The 18,529-nt window shown below is 39.7% G+C and overlaps 1 protein-coding gene across 10 annotated transcripts in view; it reads left to right on the top strand.

Annotated features, from left to right (window-relative positions):
• Positions 1-2,167: 2,167 nt before the first annotated feature.
• The window catches only part of SMYD3 (SET and MYND domain containing 3), a gene marked incomplete at its 5' end in the record, with an annotated part of 382,495 nt that continues 366,133 nt past the window's right edge, over positions 2,168-18,529 (top strand). For 9 of the 10 annotated variants that reach the window (XR_014155449.1, XR_014155450.1, XR_014155451.1 and 6 more), the window contains one exon: positions 2,168-2,412. Coding sequence is in view for 6 of the 10 variants with exons in the window: in XM_081857690.1 (XP_081713816.1) it covers positions 2,168-2,412 (245 nt within the window). Of the gene's footprint in view, positions 2,413-13,656; positions 13,710-18,529 lie in introns of those variants that run through there. The other variant, XM_081857688.1, reaches the window with a different exon arrangement.

Raw genomic sequence — 18,529 nt, 5'->3', positions numbered from 1 at the left:
CCTAAAGTCACTCATTCTTTGATGCCTTTTCAGTGCAGTTTGCGGCTGAGTGAAGAGCTGAATGTATGCCCAAGTTCTAAATCTAACATTCTAGTTGCTGCACCACACTGAGTTTCAGTTGAGGGCACACTTCACTCCATTCTCATGTGTATCTTCAAACCTGTGTTCATGTGTCTCCAAAATACTTCTTTTCCAAATTATATTTGATATGCACAAGTTCCTCAAGCCCAGGATTGGGGGACTCAGTTCTGTGGCAGACCACGTGTTTTGCATGCATGGAGTTTTGGGTTCAGTCTCTGGTATCTTGGCCCAAGAAAGCAGAAAACAGCATTCAAATTGCAAGTAAGCCAAACACATAATAGTAATTTATTTGTATTTTAAAAATACTTTTATTATTATTATTTTTTTATAAATATTTATTAAGGTTTTTAAATATAAATGCACATAATAAACAATCTTACTTCTTTTACAACAATTTCAACACTTCTTTGGACTCCCTCACGTCTCCCGCTCCCATTTACATCGTTAAAAATTTTTTCCAAACAAATTATCAACTTGTTTGCAATCTCATGTCCACTCATTCAAATATAATCTAGCACTTCTTCCAAAAAATTTTATATTTTCTTTAGTCTCACTTATCATCAAATTTAGATCTAGTTTAGTGGTGACCAGTTTTTTATAATCTAGCATCCTTCTTAACATTCAACCAAATTACAATGTTTTTGTAGATACATCTTGAATTTCTCCCAGTCTTCCTCCAATTTCTCTTCTCCCAGATCACGGATTCTGCCGGTCATCTCGGCCAGTTGCATATAGTCCATCAGCTGCATCTGCCACTCTTCCAGTGTGGGTAGATCTTGGGTTTTCCAGTTTTTTGCGACGAGAATCCTTGCTGCCGTTGTTGCATACATGAAAAATGTTCGATCCTTCTTTAACACCTTCTGGCCGACAATATTTTAAAAATACTTTTAATCTTAATAATCTGGATTTCTGGTATTAAAGGGGTTGGCAAATTGCCCTTCTTGAAGAGATATCTCCTACGTATACGTATCTAAAGGGCAGAGCTCAAATTTGACCTATGGCACTTTTTTGACCTATGACACTTTTTGACCTATGACACTTTTTTGACCTATGACACTTGGTAACACTATATACAAATGTCTGGATCATTTAAGACTATAGAACTTTTATTCTCAGTATGATGGAACTCACTGGTGAAGAATACAGTACTTTTTTTTAAAAAAAAAAATCTTATTTGTAAAGGGAATCTTTGTACGAGTTAATAATTTATTATCCTGTTAGAGCTCATCTGTATCTTTGTACTTCTGCCCTTCCAGGGCTGTGACACTTTACTGTTTCAATTTTTGATTTCTGTCTTTCTTTTATGCTTTGTTATGTTGCAAGACTCTTTTCTGTCCTGCCCCCTCCCCTCCTGCAACAGACCCACCAGGGAAGAAGGGGTGAATGAAGATCTACAGCAGGAAGAAGGGTGGGAGACCAGCAGCTCCTCTTATTCCTTAATAGGCCACTGTAGACTGGGGAGGGCTGCCAAGGAAGTGGCAGATCTGGCCTCCAAGAAGCACGTGGCAGCAGCTGAGGTGGCAGCAGTGGGTGATGCATTTCTTGGAGGCTGGATGTGCTGCCTTCTGTCACCCGAGGCAGTAATTCACCTTGCCTCATGAGTGGGCCAACCCTGAGATTAAGGCTCCAGTCCTAGCCAGCCCCACATTAATTCAGTAGGTCTTACTTATGAGATGATGTTGGTTATGGTTGTGCTGTGACACAGATCTGTAAATGGTGATTGTCATAGTAACTGTGGGCAATATCTTTAGGCAGTGGGCAGCTTAAATCTGATTTTGCAACCCGATCCCGAATATGTTTGCTCAGAAGTAATCCCCATTGATTTGATGAGGTTTATCTCCAGGTTAAGCGCGTTTCGGATTGCAGCCCTAAATTGGGAAATTATTTCCTAATGTAATTCTGGAAGAGCCTAGCCTCCCACAGACGGCGGAAGATATTATTATTATTATTTTCTTATTTAAAACCCACATCCCCGAGTGTCTAAACCCGGTTTTTGGGGGGGTGGGGGAGGAGTGCACATCTTGCTGAGCTTGACGCCGCGGGGTGGGGGCGCCCTGAAGCCGGGCGCCTCTTGCCCGTACCAAAGATGGTTCCGGCGGCGACACGAGCGGCATCACGTGGGGCCAGAGGCGGGAAGGGCCCTGTGGGCCCGGGCGCCTCTCTTCGCTCTGTGCAAGCGGCGATGGAGAAGTTTGCCAGCCCGGGCAAAGGCAACGGCCTGCGCTCCTCGAAGGCGGTGAAGCCGGGAGAGCTGCTGTACCGCGCGGAGCCCTTCGCTTACACCGTCAGCAAGAAGCGCCTGGGAGGCGTGTGCGAGCGCTGCCTGCGCAGGTATTGGCTGGGCTTCCCGAGCTCCGCGTCCCTCGCCGGGTCGCCCGCCCGCTCGCCCGCTCTCTCTGCCTTCTTGGGCTGGGCGGCGCTGCCTTGCTGCGAACATTTGCGTAGCGCAAGGCATGGTATTCATGCGCCGCAGCTCCCTTCCAGCACCGCCTTTCCTTGCTGCGGCTGTGGAGTCTCTTGCCCGTCAATACAGCAGGCAAAGGCGAATTGGCTGGAAGTGGGTGGGGCGGGAAGTGGTCCTGGCAACGCGGTGAAGTGTAGCTGCTGTCTCTGGGTGGACTTATCCGGCCCTCTATTATTACTACTACTACTACTATTACTCTACTACTACTACTACTACTACTACTATTACTACTATTAGAATTTATATACCGCCCTATACCCAGAGGTCTCAGGGCAGTTCACAGAATAAAATCAAAATATAAAAGCCAATGCTTCAATGCTTCTTAAATTAAAATTTTAATGAAATGTACAAGACTGCTGATGTTTTAAGAACTGCACAGAAGTCTTCTTGCTTTGGATACACTTCTAAGTTACCAGTGAACTAACAAATTCACTGGTAATTTCTTTTGAGCAATATTTTTTAATGGTACAATCTGCTAGCAAGCCAATATTGCAATGTATACAGCTTTTGGCTGTTAAAACACCAACTTGGAATGTAAGGAAATAATTTAAAAATGGGAAATCTTTAAATATTAATTCTCAAATATTTTACGATGATTTCAGAAATATGGGAGAGAATAGTTATTTACTATATACTGTTCCTTAGTATAGGGCATAAACAGAAGTGGTCCTGGTAACACTGTGAAGTGTAGCTGCTGTCTCTGGGTAGACTTAAACCTGGCGCAGTATTACTATTTCTTCTTCTTCTTCTACTACTACTACTATTCAAATTTATATACCGTCCTAAATCCAGAGGTCTCAGGGCAGTTCATAGAATAAAATCAAAATATAAAACCACAAAATACATAAATTAAAAAAACAACAACCACTCAATAACCCCTGCCCCCCAAAAAACCACCAACCACATTTTAAAAGGACATGTAGGATGTCAATCAAATCCACCAAAGGCCTGGTTAAAAAGGAACAGTATGCCTCATGCATAGACTGAGGCGGCCGCCTGGTATTGGAAACTTGCCACAGCCACTGAGACAGTAGTCATCCTCCTCATGGGGTGGGTTTGCATTTTGGCCAGATAGGCACAAATTTAAGACCAATCTGTGCGCCCTGTAAGTTGGACTTCAGCTCTCATCAGCCCCAGAACAGCCAGTGGTCAGGGATTATGGGAACTGTATCCCAAGGATATGAAAGGCCAAAGGGTAACCACCCTTATTTTTAAGATGTGATGATGAAACAATGGGCCTCTCCTTACAAGATTATTCAGCACTTGGTGGCTTGTGGCAGGATGATGGAAGTGACTCAAGTGATGAAGAGTGTGAGGTGATATGAAAGTGCTCTTGTGTGGTATTAGATTTGTGATGGCACGTTTATACACGCAAGCTATGACTTGAGACATGCAAGTGTTTCATCCTATGATTTTTGAAGAAGTGATTTCGTAGCTTCTCCAAAGCTTGCCCTCCACTTCCCTCTCTATTCCTTTTGAGTCATACTGCATAGCGAGCCTGCAGGTAAGGGACTGTCTGTAATCCCTTAATAGCTGTACAGGGCTTAGAAGAAGTTAGGCATTTCATAGATGTTAAATAATAATGTCTTTCACACCTGTTGAGAATGGTGGAATGGAAGGGCAGTGCAGATTCTGAGGGGAAAAGCTCACCCGCACATATGCAAGTTGTGGAGGTAAATGCCACAAGATTGTTCATTAGCTAAAATTTCAATTGGAGTACCACCAAAAGGGCCATGCTAGTTTATTTCAGCATTGTCACTGACTAGCACTGACTGGTCTTTCCCAATGACATTTGGCAGGTGTCTCCTATTTGTTTTGTAGCCAAATGTGTAACCACAAGTTGTTCATAATTTGAAAAGCATTTTTTTGGTCACTCAAATCTCTGTTCATATTTCAGCCATTCAGATAGTTTCACTGGTGATCACCCACTGCCCTCATTTCTCCACATTATTCTCTTCTCTTCCTGTTGTTATTTCCCTGCTGTTTACTGTGTCTTTCTTGCTGTAATAAGTTAAATGGTCTCAAATTTTTAGGTCAGACTCAAATTTATTTACCTTTACCACAGTTGTTCCAGATGACGGACCAATAGAATTTAAGAAGGTGCCAGATATTGAGTTAGACTGATGTATCCATAAGTTTTATTATTTTGGCTATAAGATTATTTACTAGGATTTTGTAGACTTGGAATAGCATCATTAGACATAAACTTTTGTGGCTTTGTGTTTTTGTTTCTTATAACAAATCTCCAATAGGTGGCAGTACATGAACACAAAAGGTCTATTTGTTAATACGAAAAAAAGACTTAAGCCTCTAGTTTTTAACTGCATGAATAGTCACAATGAATGCTATGTCCTGACCATACTGCAGTATGATTAAAACAAAACAAATTCCTTCCAGTAGCACCTTAAAGACCAACTAAGTCAGTTCTTGGTATGAGCTTTCGTATGCATGCACACTTCTTCAGATACACAGTGTATCTGAAGAAGTGTGCATGCACACGAAAGCTCATACCAAGAACTGACTTAGTTGGTCTTTAAGGTGCTACTGGAAGGAATTTGTTTTGTTTTGACTATGGCAGACCAACACGGCTACCTATCTGTACAGTATGATTAGTTGGTCTGCAAGGGCAGGGGAAGATTAAGATTGGGCATAAAGCTCTCTGTCACCACATTGAAAGGGATGGGCACTCATACTTAACCATTTGCTCATAGCCACCTAGTGATTGTGGTGAAATGATTTCCTTTCAAATATTGCATGATTCAGTATCACAAAAGGGTAAAATGTTTGTTTCTAGAGCTACTCTTAACTATTAAGTGGTGATAGGCTTTCTTTAAAAAAAAGTTTAAAATCTAACAACTGATATGTAAGACAATGTAACAATGTTGCTATTTGCATAGGAAATGTTTTCAGAATAAAGGTGAGTTTCACAGCCTAAAAGACATAAACTGAGCTTGCCATTTTCTCATATAAAATAAAAAAGTGGAATCTCTATACTCGATAAATATTAATATGTGCCAAAGGAAAATCCTCAACACATAAGGGAGTGGGAGACAAGAGGAAATGGCAGTAACTTAGCAAATTAGCACACACTCAGTGCTTCATTTATTTTTCTTTAAGGGTAAATTTTTATTTTTTCAAATTTATAATAAAAATAAGTGCTGCGAGGGAAAAATAGATATTAAAATATGGATAATAGCTGATGTAATATGCAGTTGCAAATTAGTTTCCATTTATTGTTCTGAAGGTAAAAGGGGGGTGTATTTTATGTAAGATCCCTGGAAGTTTTGTATTATATTATATTATTGTAACTGTACATATATAAAAATGATATTAGTTTTTGTGGCCTAGAAAAAAAAATTCTACTTATTTTGAATATTTATCTCTAATGTTTAACATATTATGTTACACATCTTGCATGGAAAACCTGTCTCAGCTTTAAGGAAGTTTTCTTAAAGGACAAAATAATTATGGGAGTTCCACATTTGTTTCCATCTTCAGATCTTTTCAGGGGATTTTCAAAATCACTTGTGGTATGATTTGAATTTGTACTATTTAAATAAAAATGTTAACAATTCCAATGTAGGTTCACATGAAGTAGCATCCTGGCTAATGTTTGGAACGTTTCTGAGAATTGTTTCAGATTTTGGAGCAGACTGGAAGCCAAAATTCCATTCACTTCCTATCTTCTTGCTGCTGCCTTAATCTGAAGTAGACCTTTTGCATCTCCCCTCCACCTCATTCCCCAGAGCTGTATGAACTCTCAGTTCAGTCAGCTTTCCCAGTGAGTTAGATATGAATGTTCTTTTACAGACACGGCTGAAAAGCATAGGGAAATAAATAAATTGTCCAGTAGCACCTTAGAGACCAACTAAGTTTGTTCTGGGTATACCCAGAACAAATTTAGTTGACCTCTAAGGTGCTACTGGACTAATATTTATTTTATTTATTTATTTTGACTGTGTCAGGCCAACATGGCTACCTACCTGTATCTAGAAGCATAGGGAAAGTAAGACATGAGGCCCTTTGTGTGCTAACTTAATCTAGTCTGATTGTAGAAGAGATCAAGGATTGTGCTAGGAAGAAAGGGTAGTTTTCAGGTGCAGATTATATTAGGTATAGATTTCCTGGACACATGCAATGTAAGGTAAATCAAGGAATCAAATGCAATAAATTTATATAACAAACATTCCGAGTTGGGCCATAAGGAGTAATTGGTGGATCAATTAAAGCACTATTTGTTTAGATGGGAGCTTAAGCACATACCTTTTACTTTTGTGGTACGTTGTAATAGTAAGGAGCAGAGTTTTTGTAATGTCCGGAGTCTAACATTACCTGATTTCATATTTGCTTCTGTTGTGAATTTTCATTTATCTTCACAGTTGGGGAGTCTTTTCATTATAGTTTTGATGTATTTATTTTTATCCTTAAATATATTTTCCATGGCTTAAACACCTCCTGTTTCAGTAACGGTCCTTTAGCAATTTCAATGCTAACAATGGCCTTTTCAAAACATGTGTTCCTATTTATAATCTCTCTTCCTCTTATCGTTCTGACCCATGCCTCTCCTGCTGTCAATTAATTTTGTTCTTGTTTGTATCACACACCCAGTTGTATCATGTCCTTGCTTTCAAAGTCCTACATTATTCAGAGTCTCTTTACATCTTGGATAGGATATCTTTATGCTTTGTTTTGATTTATAATCTGCCTGGAGTATAAATATTCTTCGCAACAGTTTTCTGAAAATTGGTGTATATTACAATTTGTGATTTGGGATACCCAAGTATGACAGCTTGTTGTGGTTTAGATTCCATAGCTAATAAGGATAGCTTTGAGTCACTTTTGTAGTTATAAATGCACATAAACAGCCAGAGCGTGTTATATCTCAGACTGATAGATAGCCGAAAGCTTGCTGTAATAGCTCCATTCTATATTACAGAACAAGGCTATCTCTAGCTTCCAAGATTGGTTCTTTTATATGTTGTGAGCCTTGGATCAATACAGCCAGTTATAGTAAAGTGTAATTTCCTCCCTACGCATAGCATGATGGAATATTTTTTTCCATTAAAGTCAACAAGTAGTGGTTTCTCTTTACTCCTTAATCTCTACTATATGTATAATCAGTTCTGGCAGAGCTATACTTCAGTTTATATAGAGTGTAAAATCTTCTACCATAAGTAGGCTAAGCTTTTAACAGTCCTTTAAGAGAAGTTATAAGGATATGGGAAATCGGTTCATGATTGAAAGTCAACAGGGGATATGATGGTATTGCATAAGATGTGGTTTGCTCCCATTTCCTGCTGTAAGCAGAGGTGGCTGTTACTCTAATGCAGGTGAGGGGAATCGCTGGATGCAACTCCTTTGCTAGGAAGTTCCAATAAATTTGGTGGGACTTTTGAATAATTGGTTTCAGAATCAGTCTTGTGTCTCCTTGCAGTACTCAGACCTTTCTGACCTAGGTTTGTTACGGAGCTGTCCACTTGATTGGAAGTGGGGGTGGTTGACAGTTGCCTTGCCTTGGGTAAGTGGATCCCTTTTGCAGTGGCTAAAGCCTCACCCTTTGCATGGTTCTGCAGTCTAGGTCATCTGTGTACAGTACACATTGGTCTGTAACTGGTATTCCCTCCACAAGACTTGCATCAAGTTCAAGCTGGGGCATACTTCATAAAATCCTGGTGGCCCATTCTCCCTTGCAATGTAAAAAGGTAAAGGGACCCCTGACCATTAGGTCCAGTTGTGACCGACTCTGGGGTTGCGGCGCTCATCTTGCTTTATTGGTCGAGGAAGCTGGCATACAGCTTTCGGGTCATGTGGCCAGCATGACTAAGCCGCTTCTGGCAAACCAGAGCAGTGCACAAAAAAGCTGTTTACCTTCCCGCTGGAGCGGTACCTATTTATCTACTTGCACTTTGACGTGCTTTCGAACTACTAGGTTGGCAGGAGCAGGGACCGAGCAACGGGAGCTCACCCCATGTACTCCTGGATAAAAACCTTGCCAGTCTCTCTTTCACCGAAACATCTCTCCAGCTTCTTTGACCCACGTTAGCATTCTGCACTCAAGCATACCTTACAAACACAGGCCTGAAACTGTACAGAGGAAATGTGAGTGGATACCAGTGGAATGTTTTGAGGGAAATCCCTCCTATTCTTTCTCTGATACAAATTGCTCTCTCCTGAAGGCACTTTGGTCTTTGTTAGCTTGCTGGAAATAGGGAATTTATTTTACAATAAATAAATTTATTTTACAATATTTGGATGATACCTTTCATGAGGGAAATCTTCTGTTCCCTGACGATCTGCCTGGAGGTGTTTTCAGAAGTGGCTTTGAGTCTTATCTGTTAAGACAGGGCACTCCAACTTTTCATACCAACTGGCCACAAGAGTACATTGACCTGGAACCCATGAGCTGCACAATACCTTGTCGTGGTCTGGGGGGGGGGCAAAGCCAAAATCTGACACCTCTCCAGCCCTGTGCTGCCTTCACAAAGCTGGTTAAGCGAGGCTCATAGCTTTGGAAAGGAAGCACAAAGCTCTGGCAGGGTCCTAGAGCCCTTTTACCTCCTCCCCAAAGCTGGGAAAGCACAATGGGAAGGAGCTTCTGTACCTGAGCTACATCCACCACATCAGAGGTGGGAAACTTTTTTCAGCCTGAGAGCTTCATCTCCTCCTGGGTGATTCCAGGGGCAGAGACAGAGGCAATAATGGGTGGGGCAACAAATGTAAATTTTACTTTTGTACAGTACTCTCTCAGTTCTCTATCCTCCATCCTGGAGAACAAGAGGAGTTGTCAAAGTTCAAGGACACGTTCTAGCAGGGCAAAAACACTCCAGGAATGTGAAAGTGTGTGGCCTGGGGAAGAGTGCCAGGGGCCAGATAGAGTGCTCTGAAGGGAGGCATTCAGCTCCTGAGCTTGAGGTTCCTGCCCGCCCTTGCACTGTATCCATGGATATTGCATGTAGATCTGAAATACTGGAGGGTGTTCATATGAATTAATGCATCTCTCTACAACAAAGAACTCATTTTTTCAAAAGACAAACCCTGTGTATGTAGTAAGGCGGCATGCAAAGGTTAGTGCTCTTCTTCCTGACATCCAGTTTCTTGTCTCCTACCTACCTAAGGTGAAAGTAAGGTTGATTTGGAGAAGAAACAGCACCACCTCATTCATTGCAGCAGCTGTTCTGGAAAACCTTGCCCCATGAGGTTCATTCAGCCTTTCGCCAGCATTAGAATTTTTATTTTTATCTTTTCCAGCCAGCTTTTCATTTGTCATGCTGATCTGGTTTTAATGGGAAACGATGTTTTATCTGATGTGCTTGACCTTGTCAAGTTTGTTTGCTGATCTGCTTTTAATATGTTATGGATATATGTTGTTTTTGTTTTTGTATTGTTTATATTTTTATCTGTTGATTTTAATTGGTGTAATACACGTGTGTTAGAAAGGCAGGCTATCAGTTCTTATGTACCTAAATAAACAAATGGTCAATTATTTTGATCTGAAATGTTTGATCTGTAGAGTGGCACAGTTTAATGGAAAATTAATCAGACATAGTATTATTGCAGGTCTAAGAAAAATGTTTGAAAAGACAGTATTTTATAAACCCTAAGTTGGGGTGGCCAATGAGGTGCCCTCCAGATGACTACAACTCCCATCAGCTAGTGGTCAGGAACTATAGTCCAAAACGCCGGCTATATTTCAATGTGCATTTACACAATTCCACATGTTGGGTGAAACAGTGGTCCTGAAAGCAGACTGGCTGTTTCTTTAAATTAAAATACCTGTTTCCCAGCTGCAACAGGTATTGCTGCTAAAATGGGAGAATATCCAAAGAATCAGAACTAGCGTTTTGTCTGCGACAAGAATACAGTCAGTTCAATTGTTTGTCGAAGATAATTTTTATGGTAGAAATCAAGACCTCAGTCAAGCTTAGTGCTGGTGTTTTGCCTGCTCCCCTTAGTATTCCACCTGGAATTGCCAGGTAAGCATTTGGGAGGGAGACAACACAGATAATACAGGAGAAGGTCAGAGCCAGACTGGCTCACTCCTGAAGGACAAATTAAGCTCACAGTGAAGGAATGGTGCCTGGCAGATTGTCAAATGTTTGATGATGTAGCTTTTTGGCTAATAGATGTCCATTCAAACAGTTTGGATATTGCAAGTAGATGGCATGCGAGCTCCCATGAAAGGTTTTATTTCCTTGGCAGTCATTTTGATTGAATTACCCTAAGTATTTGCTGTGGATAATCCCTTGTTTTATGTCTTGATAAGCCAATGCTGCTTAAATTAAATTTTTAATGAAACATGTCAAAGATTGCTGATGTTTTAAGAACTGCACAGAAGTCTCCTTGCTTTGAATACACTGGTAATTTCTTTTGAGCAATATTTTTTAATGGTACAATGTGCTAGCAAGGCAGTATTGTAACGTATACAGCTTTTGGCTGTTAAAATACCAACTTGGAATGTAAGGAAATAATTTAAAAATGGGAAATCTTTAAATATTAATTCTCAAATATGTTGTGATGATTTCAGAAATATGGGAGAGAATAGTTATTCACTATATACTGTTCCATAGTATAGGTAATAAACAATGATGTTAAATTACAGGAAGGTAGATTTCATTTACAATATTATCCTTAATGGTAAGAGCTGTTCAGCAGTGGACAGCTACTAGGGAATGCTACAAACCTCTGTTACTAGATGTGGGAAGATAAAATGAAGTGGGAAGATAAAATGGTCTACCTGATAGATGTGGGAAGATGTGGGAAGATAAAATGGTCTACCTGATATCTTTTCATCTGGTAAATGCTGGTTAACTTGTACTCAGTTTTGAAGTTTTCTAATTGTATAGGCAATTATTTCTTCTATCTAAACGTGGGGTGAATCTGGAGCTAACTTAATGCTGAAATCATTACTAATTATAAAAAAAATGCACGTGAACCTTTTGGGAGAGGTTGAAATGCTGTCACTTTAGATTAATTATAGCGTCACAGGAGTTAGTAAGTGTCCCTGTTAATGTAATGTTTTTGCAGATCTATATAAAATTTGCTTCCCAATGTTTTGTCATATTTTTGCCTGCAAGGGCCATATGTGTTAGCAGATGTGGGGGGGGGGCCACATAGTCAATGGATGTAGCTTGAGGTGGTGGGAAGCATGCTTTACACACACACACACACACTCAGAGAGAGAGAAAGTGTGTGTACAGGCTTGTGGCCACCAAATATTGTTGCCCCTGCAAGCAACCCAGCCAGGGTTGATAGCAGTTGCTGTTCCACTACATTTGGAGGGCCACAAGTTCCTCAATCTTGATCTAGTGCATCTGAGAAACAGAACCCAGAAAACAGGACTGTGCAAGTACGTGCTGACTTAATTCTTCAGTGCTCTGATAGTGTGTGGAGAAAGTTAAGGAGGCTGTCACCTGGAAGGGAGTTGAAAGAGGTTCAAACATGCTTCTTATTCCACCCACTAGGATCACCCAAAGACATTCTAATCAACACCATCGTGATGTTCCAGACTGCACGCTCTCATTATCTCCTACATAAGTGGATGGTTGCCATCCATTCCTCTGAGGACTAGTAAGGAGATGAACTTGGGGACACTATTATTTGCAGGGTACATAAAACTGTATTGGGTGCAACTATCTTATGCAATTGATCTGTGCTTCTCAACCAAGTTGGCTAGCTCAACAATATTTCAACAGACATATCCAGGTTCTTCTCTAGTGTCCTTATTCCCTTAGTAAGTTATTTTCGTTAGATTAAGGGCTTCAAGGCTTGCCCATGTGGAACAACTCTCCTGCAGGCTAATTAATTATTTCACTTCTCTTTTTTATTTTTTGCTTTCCTTCACATATAAATTAATAATTATCATATCTGCCTGTACACACTCTTTATTGCTCATGTAAATATGGGTGCTGATAGTAGGTTTATTTAATATTCAGCCATGCATGTATGCATTTAGTTTTTAATTGTAAAAATAACTGGTAGTATGTTTTCATTAGAGAGCAGTAGACATTCATTCTTAATTGCAATAGTAAGCATTTTCCATAGTCATAAGTAAATTACAATTTAGTATCGGTTTTTTAAATTGGGTTTTTTTCAGGCATTTTAAGCACTGGTCTATTTTCTGTTCCAAATGTGCAAAAGCTTAAAAGATAATAATACAGAATTGCTTGTGCTGAGTATGTCCCTGTGTCCCTTTTGCTATAAATTCTTTGAGGCATGAAATAGCCTGCCAGTTGTCCATTGCATTCGCACTTCGATAAATGGATATCAATTTATTGTAGCCACAAATTGTAATTAATGCATGATATCATTTCTCAGAATATTTGCTTCTAAGACAGTTTGATTTAATATGTTCAGTAATATGCTAGACTAAATTCCTCCCCCTCTCTTTTCAGTGGGGGTATGAATTCTTTTTTTGCACCTTCTTTTATGGTAATTGATATGGAAACTTGCCTTGACTGGAACCACATCAGACTAGGAGCCGAGGCTTATGATAGTCACTGTAGAGCCAGGGAGGATGCCTGGTATCAGTTTAGTTGGAGTCTGTCTTTAGTGATCTTATGATGGGTAGTCAGAAGACACATGTTTAGCATATAACAAAAGAATAAAGGCAATAGCAAGCTGCTATGCTATATAGGCCTCTGGAACTCTGGAAAGATTTCAGCAGGTGCAACTTCTTCTGCTTTGTTTTATCTGAACTTTTATGCTTGGGGGTCAGTGGTACAGCATTTTCCCTATATTGTACACTACATTTAACAAGCAAGGAGTTGCACATTTGAATACTCCTCTACGGAAATATAACCTTACCCCTACAAAGAGAAAATGAACCTAATGTATTTCAGAGGAAAAGATTCAGCTTGGTCTCTCACTAATAATGTTATTTTTGTGTCCATCTATGTAGCGAGTTGTTTTCATCAGGGAGCTTTTAAATATACAACCCTATACCCCCCTGTTAATAATACAGAGTGTGCCTATGAGGATATTCAGACTGCTTTCCCCCTAACCACTGAGCAACTGCAGCCTCCCCTTTCTCCAGCCACTTAGAATTAAGAAGCTGGACTTACACAGTAATGGCATATTTTCTGCACAGATGAAAGTCCCACAACCTCTCACTTCAGAAGTTATTAGAAGGAGAGATGAGAGAGCCCGCTGTGAACCATCTAGCCTGGTGAGAAAAACCCATCTCTTCTGTACTGCATTTCAATCATGCCGTAGCTCATTGGGCTTCAGTAAGACCGGAACAAGTAGTGTGGGATACCTTTAATTTTTTTTACCCATTAACATTTATGTTTTGCTCTGTGTCTGTGATATATTAAGTAATATTCAATTCATCATTTGTTTCCTGAATTGCTATTGCTATTGATTACTGTATATATTAGATTCATATGCTTTGAAGCAAACTGTTTTTCAGATGTTTTGTATTTTGATAATTCATTGATGATGTCAGCGTCTTTTGGTCACACTTCACCATGGGCAAATGGCATATGAATAAACTTAACAAACATTTTACCACCCTCTCCATCCACTCCTCATTTTCTTCTGGCAACTCTTCACAAAAAGCGTCATTTTTCTTTCCACAACTCTCCTTCCATTCTTGTTAAAGGCAAGCTGCCTTTGCTTATTCCCCACCCCCACCCCACCCCTGTCTTATCCTAAATAATTGGTGTCAACCGGAGCTCAGCCTTATACCAAGGTTGAGACCTGGAACATGGGATGAAAAGTACCTCTGAGCATGCACTTAGTACCATTTCCTTACCACTGAATCTGCAATCTTGTGTCTCTTCACATACTTAGAAACATGCCTAGCCTTGCACTTTCAGTATAAGCATATATTGAACCTCTCCTAGTCCACTTCTGGTTGTCCAACCCTTTTGTTTCAGTAACCAGAAAAGAAGTCTTAAAGCCATAACATTGCGATGAAAGAAGACATTTTTTAAAATGATATTTTAATAGATACAAGACTGAATAAAACAATTCCCTTGCTATTCATGCTTTCCACCCTCTTTCCACTTCAGCTTTTCATTGCAGCAACCAGCAATGTATTTGGGGAAAGCAGTGAATGTTAGTCAATATCACCCCATTTACATGTGATGCTAAGTTTTTGGGAAGGAAGGTTGATAAGGAAAAATAATCAAATGTATTTAGAAGAAAATGTTTTGCCCATTACTTGGTTTGCCTCAAATCATATTGCAACAATTTATGTGAAAATCATAACGTCTGGTGTCAGAGTAACGATGTAGGTATCAAAAATATGGAGCTATGCAAACCAACTTGCTTAGCATGCCTGTACTAGGCTTTAGTTACCATTGGCATTTATAGTTCAACTCTCAAAAAAGTAGTTGCTTCCTGAAAATCATCTTCAAAGAGTCAGGTTTCTCCGGTATGTTGTTATAAACATGGAATTTTATATTTCATTTGATAAAAGTATTTACAAATATTTATCTATGTGTATCTATGTTTATTACTGTGGGCCTGTTGAAAAGTAGTTGTTCTGTAGCTGAAAAATTGCCACTGAAAATACACCATTGTTTTGTGTTACTAGGCCAATATAATGTAAGGTTGAAAACGGGTGTTGGAAATCAATTTGCAATTTGATGAGCTTTGACTACAAAACCCTGTACACTGATTACTTCTGATCTCAGTGTTTTGGGCAAGCATTCACATAAAATGTGACATAAACATTATGGGGAAAACATTAATTTGTATTCACTTTGTTGTAAAGAAAAGGGTGTTTTGCATAATTGTCTGATTGACAGTTCAGTCACATATAGAACTTTGAACTGTTATCTTACAAACATGCTAGATGTAAATAAATTGTGGTTTATTAGCTTTGTGCTGCCTACACTTGTGATGTTATTTAAGCTAGCATTTGGTAAGCATTGGAAATTGCACAGGAAAATTCTATTACCTGAGTTAGCAGTGGATGCTTTCAATTCTGTTTGTTTGGTGCTTTAAATGATGGAAATTTATATAAAAAATTATATTAATTTATATTAAAAATACTCTCTAGAAATTCCAGTAAAGTGGCACTGGCTACCAAATTGTTTCTGGGCTTAAGACCAGGTGTTGATTATTATCTTGAACCCTATATGGTCCTATACACATAGGAATATATTAACTTCTTTCTAGAATAAATCCAAGCATTCTCCTCCTACCTTCATTAATTGATAAACTCCTGGTACCTTTTCTCCTTCACTATAGCAGGTGGGGTGTGGTCTGATAGTGCTGCTTTTAGGAGCCACAGTATGGGCAACTCCCCATTTAGGCAGCGGTTACTTTCTGGCTCCCTGCGCACAGAAGTGAAATGCGTGTAAATGGAGAGCACCCTGCTGCTCCTCCAGTTTGCAAGGAGACCTTCCCTGGAGTCCAAAGGAGATGTCTTCCTCGGGCTGGAGGTGCAGCAGGGCTTTGTTGAGGCTCTCCAGGTATCCTCCCCCACTTCCAGGTTTCTGGCACGCAGTGCATATGTGCAGTCGTGCATGACTTGAACATGCGTAAGTGGAGGGGATGCCTGTATAACAGTATATAAGGGGGAGCTGGACCGCTGGTGAAGAGGCTGATAATGATGATGAAGAAGATGATGATAATAATAATAATAATAATAATAATAATAATAATAATAATTTATTTAAACCCCACCCATCTGGCTGGGCTTCCCCAGCCACTCTGGGCGGCTTCCAACCAAATATTAAAATACAGTAATACATCAAACATTAAAAGCTTCCCTAAAAAGGGCTGCCTTCAGATGTCTTCTAAAAGCTTGGTAGTTGTTGTTCTCTTTGACATCTGGTGGGAGGGCGTTCCACAGGGTGGGTGCCACTACCGAGAAGGCCCTCTGCCTGGTTCCCTGTAATTTGGCTTCTCGCAGTGAGGGAACCGCCAGAAGGCCCTCGGCGCTGGACCTCAGTGTCCGGGTAGAATGATGGGGGTGGAGACACTCCTTCAGATATACTGGACCGAAGCCATTTAGGGCTTTAAAGGCCTAGCTGACATTTGCCCCTTTCCCCATTAAAAAGGAGTGAACAAGTGTAGATACTGATTCACATCATCGTGGCCTTTGGATCTTACAGCTGAATGGCTTGACTTTTATAAACTGTTCGCCAAGAGTAATACAAAGATTCTTGGTTAACATTATAGTGGGTGATGTAACTCACTTCATTTGCTCTTCAGTTCTAATGTTGAGTGGAATTTGGAAGTGGCCATAGCCATAGATCATAATTTTTATTTGTCTTCAGCTGACCTTTAAAATATATTTCTCCATTAAACATGTAGTTTACAATGTCTAGGGCTAACGTGTAACATAGCTTGCTGTCTACACAGCCATAACATTTCTTCTCAAAGTGAACATGTGCAGAATTTATTAATCTTATCAAAAAGCCTGAGAAGTGTATAACATGGAGTTATTTTGTAATAATATGCTAGATAATAATATTCAATATACAGTATTTTCAGTTTTAAAAAATATGCAACTTTGTGTTCAGTGTAAGATAAATCTAAAATTTGGCCAGTAAAGGAATGAAATAAATAATGGGAGGTTTGAATAACCAGGGAGACATCGCTGTTGTAGAAGCTGAGTGTCTAAGAAGGGAGACCATCAAACCATATGTAGACATACTTACAAACAGGACCAGGAATGTTTTATTTTTATGCATGTTCACCCCACATTTGCATTCAGATAACATGTACTATCTACATATGAATTCTGATATCCCCTTCCTCTTTGCTTCTTCATCCCCTTCCAGGTGGGTTGCTCACTCCCCTCCCTGCCCGAAGCACTGTTAATGAGTTTACCCACTCCCATTTTTTGTGCTTTGTGTGCTCTCTCCCACACATCATTGTCTTTTTTTTAATGGAAAAGCAGCTCAGGGGAAAAGCAAGATGTGGTGACACAAGTCCCCAATCATTCAGCAATGTGCATAGCCACTTCTGTCGGAAACTTCACAGAACTTGTTTGTTTCTAAGAAGCATATATGTCTGATAAAAAATGAGGATGTAGTTCTGCAGCAGCTTGAGCACTCTGTGTGCATCTGTGTTCAGTTGTAACTGCTCTGAGTTTTCTAAAGGAGGACCAGTTAGAAATATAATAACTAAAACATGTCCATCATTCTTAGCAGTAAAGGCAAATCAGAAATTATAATTGGCTCTTAAAAGGACACCCATTGCTATATTTTAAAGGCAAATACACTTTAAGATAAAAGCTTCATGCACTGCAGATTGATGTCAAGCAAGCAAGCAAGCAAGCAAGCAAGCAAACGACTATTTGAATAACAGAATAAAGGGTCACTTTAAAAATTCAGAATGTATATTTGTGATTGGGGGTGTTGATTCAGGAATCTGTTGTAACAGAATTTGCAGAGACAAAGATAATTAAATTTCCACAGAGGTCATCCTGGAGCTGTATTATCTAACTGGCCAGTTGTCAAATATATGACTTAGGTTTCTGTTATGCTCTGTTGAACTAGCACCTTTCACTTATTGATTGCTGATGACATGATTCATTTGACAGCGGTTTCTATGCACTTTTCTAGGGCTTGTTGAATCTGTCCAAGTCTTTAATTTTCAAGGTGATATTAAGTTCATAATAAATTCTTCAAAATAACAACTGTGGAATTTGTTTTGCAAAGCAATGCATTGGTTCGTAAAATGTTGCTCATGCAGACTATTTTTAGTGATATTTGTTCCCTTTTAAATCAGAAAAAAAATGTTTTCTGAAGCGGTACAGTCATACCTTGGTTCTCAAACGGAATCCATTCTGGAAGTCCATTCGACTTCTGAAAACGTTCAAAACCAAGGTGTGGCTTCCAATTGGCTGCAGCAGCTTCCTGCACTCAATTGAAAGCCGCGTCAGCCGCCTCGGACATTGGGGTTCCAAAGAACATTTGCAAACCGGAACACTCACTTCCAGGTTTGCGGCATTCTGGAGCCAAAATGTTTGAGTTGCAAAGCGTTTGTGAACCAAGGTATGACTGTATTTCAACACTATCCAAT

The sequence above is a fragment of the Podarcis erhardii genome (genome assembly GCF_964252035.2).
Source record: "Podarcis erhardii genome assembly, chromosome: 3".
Lineage (NCBI taxonomy): Eukaryota > Metazoa > Chordata > Lepidosauria > Squamata > Lacertidae > Podarcis > Podarcis erhardii.
This window is presented reverse-complemented; position numbering and strand designations above follow the sequence as displayed.